Source organism: Opisthorchis viverrini (genome assembly GCF_000715545.1).
Source record: "Opisthorchis viverrini unplaced genomic scaffold opera_v5_14, whole genome shotgun sequence".
NCBI classification, from domain to species: Eukaryota; Metazoa; Platyhelminthes; class Trematoda; order Opisthorchiida; family Opisthorchiidae; genus Opisthorchis; species Opisthorchis viverrini.
In genome coordinates, this window is record NW_008751670.1 from 673,601 (window position 1) to 683,647 (window position 10,047).

The 10,047-nt window shown below is 44.5% G+C and overlaps 2 protein-coding genes across 2 annotated transcripts in view; one reads left to right on the forward strand and one right to left on the reverse strand.

Moving 5' to 3' along the window:
- Positions 1–5,065: 5,065 nt before the first annotated feature.
- Positions 5,066–10,047, reverse strand: part of T265_01295 (hypothetical protein) — a gene marked incomplete at both ends in the record, with an annotated part of 20,388 nt that continues 15,406 nt past the window's right edge. Inside the window, 4 exons of the mRNA XM_009165301.1 lie at positions 5,066–5,200; positions 5,247–5,297; positions 9,421–9,488; positions 9,523–10,014. Of these exons, the coding sequence (XP_009163565.1) occupies positions 5,066–5,200; positions 5,247–5,297; positions 9,421–9,488; positions 9,523–10,014 (746 nt within the window). The remainder of the gene's footprint in view (positions 5,201–5,246; positions 5,298–9,420; positions 9,489–9,522; positions 10,015–10,047) is intronic.
- The window catches only part of T265_01294 (hypothetical protein), a gene marked incomplete at both ends in the record, with an annotated part of 7,841 nt that continues 6,414 nt past the window's right edge, over positions 8,621–10,047 (forward strand). The window contains one exon of the mRNA XM_009165300.1: positions 8,621–8,740. Coding sequence (XP_009163564.1) covers positions 8,621–8,740 — 120 coding nt within the window. The remainder of the gene's footprint in view (positions 8,741–10,047) is intronic.

Sequence of the window (10,047 nt, forward strand, 5' to 3'; positions counted from 1 at the left end):
TTTGAGTAAGTTTCAGAAGTTCCATAGCATCTGATCTGCCTGAGATCTGCACAGATTTCGCTTTGGAGGTAGCCAGTAGAGGCAAGACGATCGGAAAGATAAATTGCTAGATTTACAAAAGCTTCCATCGAGAAACAGAATTTGAAGCTTTTTCCGACGATCACCGTCCTTATTGACAATAAATGGAAAATCCACATAAACCTTCATTGTTTTTAGCCAACCATTCTGAATCTTATGTATCAGAGAGGTGTGTCGAAGCGGGAAACGGGAGATTGCCTTTAATGTATGTTCTGTTGGCTGCAACGTACACAACGTACGCTGCGGTACGTGGGGCGCCACTATCGCAGACTAAACTTAGCTCGAGTTCGCCAAAGCTAAGTTGAAAGAGATCGAATGCGTAGGTTAACAGTATAACATATAAAGCTGGATTTGTAAATGAGCCGACGAAAAGTGATTGACAGTTCAGTAGAATAGGGCTTGGCAACAACGCCTTTCCGAATGACCGTAATTAACATTCCATGGGTTCGGTCCCTTCAACTTGGGCCAATGAGAAGCGGGGATTGACAAAAAAGCCAGTCGAGGAGACGCCCAGATAGTCTGCTGTCCTAATTTACTCTGGAGAGATTCAACGGCCAATTGTTTATTCTACGTGAATACTTGCATCGATCTGCACACCTCTGCTACACAGTCCAATTCGGTTTCAAGTAAAGCATAAGCTTAAGGGAAGCTTGGAGACTGCGCCCACCTAATGAGCATGGAGGGGGAAGTGAAACAGGTCATGGGCTGTCGGAGAATTTCCAGCAACCTTTTGAGTCGTTTCCTTCATAAACAACAGTTTGCCCTAGGAGCGTTTCGTTTGTTTCTTGGCCATTGCTTGGTAGTTTTGGGCGAATTTGCTACTAACAGCATATCAGATCTTCCTGTGATGATTCGCGTGTCACGTTACGTGCTGTTTCCAACTTTAGGGTCTGCTGAGTGGAAAGTTTCCTTTCAATTCGCTCATGAGGATTATTTTTTGTCAATGACAGGAACGAGTACAGCAAGACGAAAGCGTCTGGTTTCTGCTGACCGAACTAACATTTCTAAACGGTTCTGATTCTGTCCGCTAAATTGAATGTCATTTGAACTTGTTGTTATGTAAGAATCACGAGCTGATAGTGGGAGTTAGTGAGCCCTCGAACAACCAGTTCATCGAATTTTTTACTAATTGTTACAAACACCTCAAAAACTCCCCTCCAGCAATCCTTCTGGGTTCTGTGAAGGAAGGTTTCTCTAAAAGACACCGCCTGATGGGCTCCGAGAAGGTCATACATCTTCAGGGAGCTTTGGGCAACCTTATGAGACCAATGTTCTGTCAAGAAAATATGGCACGGTATCCGGAATATCATACCAAATCGAAATTGAGTTGGCGTTCATGCATATTCGGTTGATGAATATCATAAACGAGAGATTCAGCTCGGATTCAGCTGACTATCCCGTTAGCACCAACATAGTCTGTAAATGAATGTATTTTACCAATCACAAACCGGTTTCATTTTGTAGCGAGATCTTAGCATCTGAAAGGAAACAGGGTTGCTGTGAAATAAGTGGGAAGTGATTTCCATCCCCTTTCAATAATTTGCTACACATTTCCGTAGCTGACAGGTCTGTATTGATTCAGACTAAAGTGAAGGTGCAGTGATTTCAGGAAGTCGCGCGACTACGACCACCATCAATTGTCCATTATTGAGATCACGCAACGAGAAACAAACCATAGAGCTACTGTTACAAAAATTTCCAATCTGAGTGTGAATCCCACTCGTATGTGGGTATGAAAACCGAAGAACTAGGAAGATATACCTATACAGTTACCTGTCTAAATGCATTACCCCACTGCTGCTAAATATTACTTAAGCGTAGATCGTGAAATGGGAATGTTTATCTGGCGACCGGCTTGGTGGGAAAGAAAGGAAGGAGCGAGCAAACCATGAGCTACGAAGCAGTGAGTGTGCTTCCAAGTCGGTTGGCAAGGTGCTGAACTGGTGTGATTATCCTCGGTCAAACTGCTCGCTTAGAGTGCACACGGCAGTGTGTTCACTGTGGTCATTCTGACTATCAGTGCCGTTATGAATCAGGTTCACCCCACATTCCCACCATCTCTCTCATAATCTGCTGACTGCACTACCAGACTAGCTTCCGGAGTGATGATCAAGACGCTTAAAAGTCTTTCACTGTTTAGTACAACCATCTGATTGTAAGGTATATAAGCATATAGTCGAATGATGTCGCTTATAAACCTGACGATCGGATGTAATCGTAAAACAGTGTCCCCAAAGAAGTACCATTATGGGCCGTGACAAACTGGGTGTCTTCGACTGTGCGGTGTCGTCACTGACTGCACATTTCTACCTCATTGCTTAGAACTCTAACGGAGAAGAAAAACGTCAATAATATTGATCGGAAAGTGCGAACTAATCGTTAAATTTATGATATCTACTTGAGCCCTTTGTTGTTTCTGTGAGGTGATATTTCTTTATAACCCGTCAGTCTAACAAGAGGACCAGAATTAGGAACAACAGATTTCTTCTACGTCTCAACTGAGCGCCATGAGTCTCGTAAACTTCATCACCTGATTATTGACAGAGTTGTTCAAACAGAGTTGCTAACCAAAGCACTGAACAGAATGGAAGACTTCTCCCACCTGTCGGAGCAGATTGTCACCGATAACCTGAGAGCCTCAAGAAACAGTAACATACCTAGTCATTGTATCCATACGTCAATTGGTTCTACGTCATACGTAAACACATGGGCAGGCAAACAATCGATACACAAGCTAACAGCCTCAAGAAACAGTAACATACCTAGTCAGTGTATCCATACGTCAGTTGGTTTTACGTCATATGTAAACACCTAGGCAGGCATACAATCGATGCACAAGCTAAGTACTTGCGAAAATCACTTATTGAGAAGAACTCAAGTTTTCACGTTCACATCTGCTGTGTGTGAATTTGGATGCAATTTCAAATTTGGTGCATCGATTCACCAAGGAAGCGCGTGTTGAAGACTATCAGGAGCTACCTATCAGTCGTCAAATTATCGATCAATAAGCTTTCCGATTTACTCATACCATTACTATTCTTCTGGGTACAAATAACATGGTTTCTGATGTGCATTGCAGTCATTGCTTAGGCTTGTCCATACCTTATTCTTTGTGATTCACATGTATCTGTGTCCGTTCTCATGAGGAGAGGAACCTATACGAAAATCTAAAGCAAACTAATTTGGTTTTTCGAGAGACTCATCTGGAACCCGGCTGAATCTCTCGTTTGTGATGTTCTCAGGCAGCTGAATGTGCTGCACCAGGCCGCCTCAAGTTTCAGACGCTACGATATTCGTGACATCGCGATACATGTATATCTTTGTAATGTACTACTCATAAGGTTGCTGAAAATCCGTCGACATCCCACGACCGGTTTCGCCCTTCCACTTCAGGCTCATCGGGTAGGCGAAGTCCGCGGGTTTCCGTCAACCTTATGTTCTACTTGAAACCGAATTGCACAGAATCAGCGAATATACACTCATTTGTTATCCCCTTGTTCCGGAAGGTGCAATCTCAAGAAGCCATATTTTCTGAAGACTGCTTACCTTACTTCACTTTGTGATAACTGGTTTCCGTGGAAGGATGAGTCGGCCTCAGGGATATTTTGCAATACCACCGCACATGAACGGTGGTCACAGAGTCAGTTCCAATTACAGAAACGGATGCTGTATGCCGGGTTGAGACTAAACCTCCTCAAAATCTGACTTGAAGTTGCCGGTGCAGGTTCTCAGCTGCCCCATAATTCGACAGCGCCACAGTTTGTATGGACAAATAGCCAGTGCCAGTCACCGCTGGTGTACCAGTTACCTGATGCCTGGTATGTCTGGACGGTCTTCTCTAATTTTCGAACTGTCAAACGACTGAAATTTGCTTTAGACAACACTGGCTTGACTTAAAACGACATATTTTGATCAAAGTAATTGGATTTCAGATCCAGTTCGTAGGTCCAACTGCCATTTTGCCAGCAAACCTCCTATCCGTACTTTCGAGGCGCCAGGATGCCAGCAAACCTCCTATCCGTACTTTCGAGACATCAGGAGCAGCAAAAGAAGTGAACCCTGTACAGATTTAACTGCCATTCTGAGTGGGATTAAACAGTTTGTATTGGAAGCCGTTGCCTGTATCGGCGTGGAAAGCAGGTGGTGGGGTCTATACGTTGAAGACAGTAATTCGCGTGTGCGCCATCAGTGTACGATCATGTCATGTCTGACAGTGTCTCGAGTCCTATCTCGAGGTATCCACTCCTGGGAATCGCAGTTACCAGCGTAAATGAAGTTACTGTTTATATCATCCTTACTTGGCTTCCATATAACCACCTTATCTTTCCTGCATGGTTTTCTTAGTGCACCGCTGTTGATGATGACCATAATACAAATCAGGTGTATACACTAATAAAAGTTTTTAGCATGGTTGACAGTGGTGGTTTTCAACACGTATAAAAACATATACAATGCGAAAATGGGAGCAAGCCAGAAAAAGGAACTTGTCGTCTGTGAGAGTTCCTTGGTGAAAGTCCGGACGGCGGACGTAGCGGACGTGTAGCGACTGCTACACGTGTTCCATAATTGTCCGTGGACGTGTGGAGAGGTTGACTTCCTGCTCCCTGCGCGTGTGTGTCGACCTTGTTCGGTTTCCCTATATATGGGTCCGTTTGCGTGTCTATTAGCACATGAGTTGTTGCTACGCTCACTAGACGATACAGACAATCGGTGTCCGATGCGTCAGCTTAATGTGACGTGGTTTGAGTCTAAAAAAGACAGGTCTTGTGATCAAGTTAGCGACTATGAGCTGAACAGTCAAGTATGTGGGTGACCGGCTAGCTACAGTTTCCACGGCTAGTCCAGGAGTTCGATCCACTGACACACGAAGCACGTCGTCAGACCAGCGCAACTTACGGAGTACTAATCAATCGTGTACGAGTTGCTTACACCGAAAGCATTCGGCCTAACTGAGCATTTTTTTGCTGAGCACTTTAATGGCAGCTGTCTACATTTGGCTCTCTCCATCCTCTGCCTCTTGTCCATCCACAGTGTCTGAGGAGCCCGTGTACGCTGCTGAAGTCGGGGCTAGCTCAATCAAGATTGCCGACTGGCACGGTATGCATCGGTTGTCTGATTTCATCTGAGACGTTGGACGAATAGGCTCGAACACAGAGAGCACCACTCACTTTACGTGTTGTCACGCCCCATTCACCTCTCCATTCACACTTTTTGAACTCCTATAAACTTTGTTGTGAGCCGGAAAATAAGATGCTTCTTTCTGTTGGATTCTTCCTCTATCTGCCAATGTTTGGTTTCGTGAAAAAGATGACTACTAACATGTTTTTATCGTCAGTGAAAACATTCATCTACATTTTCCAGTTAATCTGCCGAGAAATCTTGTTTATTATCCTTTTAACTTTGCGGAAGGTGCCTATAGATCATGTCGCCATTAGGTCCAATTCGGTCTGACCCTCTTCCATGGTAGAACGAAAAATTGTTGGTACGAACATTACTCCGAGTATCATGGATGTTTCGTTGATGACGATTCATTCTTTCCTTAAGGAATCTTATCGTCTCATGAATGCAAACCAGATGGCAGTTTGACTTCCCTTGATGTGTTAGTGATTAGACGCCCTAGAGCACCCTAAAACCGTAAGTTCACATGAAGTGGAGTCTTCACGATCACTATTAGCCTGTAACCGTAGTTTGGTATGAAAGTTATTCTCTAGAGTGGGAAAAAGAAGTTGAATTAATCAATTAACCCGAAGGTAACGCTCGTAAAGAGTACTTATTCTGAAAGTTTTGGCATTCTGCATATTAAGTTCAACCAGTTGTACAACCTGAAATAATGTATTCTAAAAATTATTGTGTAACTACTTATTGTTCAAAGTTGACAACAGCTATATTTACCAAAATTTGGGGTTGACCTTCAATCAGTCCTTTCCAGCTACACAGTTATGGCTTGTCCCAGCCATCAAGAGGATTACGCTGTAGCCCAGCGATCGAAGGTCGTTTGGTTCGGCATCCTCACGTTCTGTCTACCAATCCACTCACAGTTTTGGTAACATTTCTACCGTCCGAACAATAGCTAAGCAACATTGAGGGGAAATATCACCAGTTCACACACAACAGTCGATCACATCCCTTCGGGGGTTATTAAAAGCGAGACATCTAGTGAAAGCAGACTCTTGTGTGACCCATGTGACCTTGGTATACAATGCGAACTTGAGACATCCACAGTGAACCAGCTAGAGGCGAAGCCGGCCCGCCGGCCTTGTTAGCACGCTGCGCTTACTCCTTCCCCTCAGCAATAAAACAGCGCATCTTTTTCCTTTGCTATGCGTTGTGTTGTTGTTGTCTATCCTGCGTCCATGACGGGTTAAATTAAATGAAGCGCGAACATCTGTTGGTCTGTGTTGATGTTTTTGGCGGCGGACCGTGGTCAGCAGCACTCAACTGTCCTGCTACTCACGAGTAGTTTAGAAACATGGCTATGTATGCTCCTGCGTGCGCACGCGAATGTGTGGGCGGATACCACTGGATCTTCCCATATTCGATCAAAAGCGATAAAATACATTACCAAGACGCTGAAGCGAGCAAAAGTAGAAGTTTTGGGAATAACGGTAGAGCAGTTATGCAGGATTTAGTTATATAACAAATCCTGTTAGATTTGACCTTGGGAAGTGATCGGCCTGTTACTTGATTATGAGCGTGGAGACTGTTAGGTGCCTTTTTGAGCCTCATTCATCACCTTACTTAACGTTGTTCACCATTAAACTAACTGCTACTGCTTTTCGGGCTCCTATGGACTTACTAGGGGTTCTTTGGTGAATCGAGTGAGAATACTAAAGTACGTCAGCGGTAAATGTGGCAGGTGAAGCTACAAGCTTAATGCATCTGTAAGTACATTGAATAGAGTGAATACAGTAAGAGTACCAGTATGGCGAATGATCACCTGAGGCATGAGTTTGTGGAACCCATAAGGTCCAGTTTGTCATTCAGACGTAACGGAGTCATGCAAGACAAACATCATACGAAAGGTGTATGTTGCCTGGAGAATAACTCATCCAACACCCTATGGATGCACAATTCGGAGTAAAATAGAGCGGAAGCTGGAATGAACCTAGTAACCATAACACCAAGAAAACTGTTGGATCAATAATTATTGATCCAAGACTTAAGTCTTGTTGGAAGATGCATTCGGTGACTACAGGTTCGTCGGTGCACACACGAACTGTAAAGCGAGTCAAACACAGTTCTTTAATTCTTCAGTCTCTCGTTTCAAAGTATGCAGCGCTGAGCGCTCATTAGTTCTAGTGGTAGCTTTCTAGTGGTGTAGCTTTCCGCTCATCTTGAATCTGATAGGGGGTAGAAGTGACGTCAGCATTCTTGTCTGCCATGAATGGAACTGACCATGGTCACTCCCCAGTAAACACAATGCCACCGGTGGCTAACGGTGGCCAAAGGTGGCTAGCTTTGCCACTGATTCCGTTGGTGAATACAAGCCAAACATAGCACTTTTTGCATAAAAGCCTTCCGAAAACAAATGTAACAGGACACTCTGGATACTTGAGTTCTTTTTACGAAGTAATTTTTGAAACCGATTTGTTTGAATGCACCACCGATTAAATATATCGTGAAATTTTTGGGTTGCCACCTTTGACCGCTTTTAACCACCGGTGGAGCCATCGGTGGCAAGCGTATCATGCAACCCCTATTTGCCACCTCCTGCCACCGGTGGTGCCGCGGTGACGTGTTTACTGGGTCCACTGCCAGCAGGCAGTGATTTTTAACTGATCATGAGTAGATTTCGCACAACAACTAAAGGTTTCCTGTTAGTCTAGACCATAGAACACAATGACCCAACACGCATACCAGTTGGGCAAAGCCCCCAAAGGGTCCCTAATGAGTTTGAATCAAACGGACCTCCTAAAATGATCCGTGATACCCATAAATCCAACGAAAATTTTCTATGGGTTTTATTCTCAACCTAACAACCCCGTTGCATCAAGTTTCGACGGGTTCAGGGCTGGTCATAGTGCACTCACTCAACCGAGCCTTAAGTGACTTGTGATTTCGAAAATAAGACACGCTAGTGAGTAGCGTAGAAACATGTACAACTAAGTGGACTTCATCCAATTTGGCTTACCAGGCTCAAAAATACCCAACCAGCTTAGAGTCATTTTACATGCTATTCAGCCGTCCTATCGTACTAAGTTTCCTTTGTTAGTGCACCCAGACAGAAACGGTATCCGGAGGATATGAGACAGGCGGTGAGACGGTTGACAGCGTGTGGCCGACGTGGATTATGCCCTTTAAGAAACAAAAGGGCGGATGCCGTCGCCAGGATTCGAACCTGGGTTCTTGCGGCCACAACGCAATGTCCTAACCACTAGGCTCCGACGGATCCGGTTGGAATCAGTTTACCCAAACAGAGGTGGCAAACAGTGATGGCAATTCGGATTATGGACATTCGTCCTAACTGGACCTAACCGGTTCGAAATGGGGTTAGGAACTGTTCATTCTCAAAATGTGATTTCAAGAGTTTAGTGGGGTTCCCATGTCCTATGGCTTTCGTAAATCAGGTGGGCGCTGCTTTCGAATCGCCCTAACCTGCAATCCCACGGCATCTCCGAGTGACAGAAGGATAGAGCGAAAATACCACAAGTCACACCAAACTGTACGCAACTGATTCATTCGTTGTAGCTGTTGTTGGTAGCAGATAATTTAGTCCCACACGCTGGAGAACAGATCGAATCAAATAAAGATGAGGTTGAATCCAAAAAAACCTTATCACGAAGTTCAATCCGATTAGCGTGAAAGAATCAGACATATTTAGTGAGCACATAACCAGGTACAGCTGTGCAATTTTATTCAGGTGTGAGATATGGACTTATCCGGATGCTGAGTTAGTTGACATAACGTATATGGTTGATGTCGGCTTTTTGACAGCCTACCATCGGTTTCGCCCATTTTCAGACTCAACAGTTAGGCCTGGCTGCCGAATTCTAGTCAAGCTTAGCTCGTGCTTGAACCCCAAATTCGACTTATTTGCGAATCGGCGTGACAGTATCGACATAACTTTACCGGATCCGTTGTTTATCATGTCCATCAGTAGAACTTGCCTCATAAAGGTCGCCCGTTACTGTCTTGGAACCGTACTCAATACATCGAAGTTCGATAGAAATGGGGGAACTAGGCCTACCTGATTAGCCTAAAACGGACGAAACCGCCAGTGGACTGTTTGTAGTAAAAATTCGAGGAACAGCTTGCTCTCAAGTGACATCTCGGGCGACATTCGAGAGCACTGGTTGGACAGTGTTCCGTGTATTTTTGTGAGTGGACTGAGATAAACCATACATGGGTCGGGATCAATTCATTTCTCGTGACACAATCGTCTACGGGAGCACCTGCTGCAGCGGTGTTTTCTGAACGGACAAAAATTGACGAAGTGTCACTCACCACATTTCCAGCATGCCGAGGGTGGTTTCTTGTCACCCTGAGGGACAGTATGCTTCCGAATCGCATGAGCAGTATTGCTGAGATCACTTTCTTGTATCATGACGGTATCACGCTTCAGATTCATCAGGCGCTGGGATTCCGACGTAATATTCTGTAATGTGACGTCTGGGTTCTGCTCAATCTTGCTGAGGATTCTTGTTCTTATGTCTGTGTCTTCAGGAGAGGTCAACCCGCACACAAATATAAGACACTTGAACTCATTCTCTGTCATGCTTCGGAGGTTGAAACGTTCACACTCCTTGTTGACTTTGCCCGCGTATGTAACCCAGTCTTCAGAAGCATTCTTGCTCAAATTCATACAGTGAAATCGACGGCTGAACAAGGAGGCCTGTTCTCCGGAGATTGACGATAAAACAGCAACGGTTTCATCGAAAGTCAGGTCACTTGGTTTTCGTGGCAAAATATAGTTCGTAAAGCGTTCATGTTCGGCCACTCCAATTTTCTTGACCAACTGTTTTGCTCTCC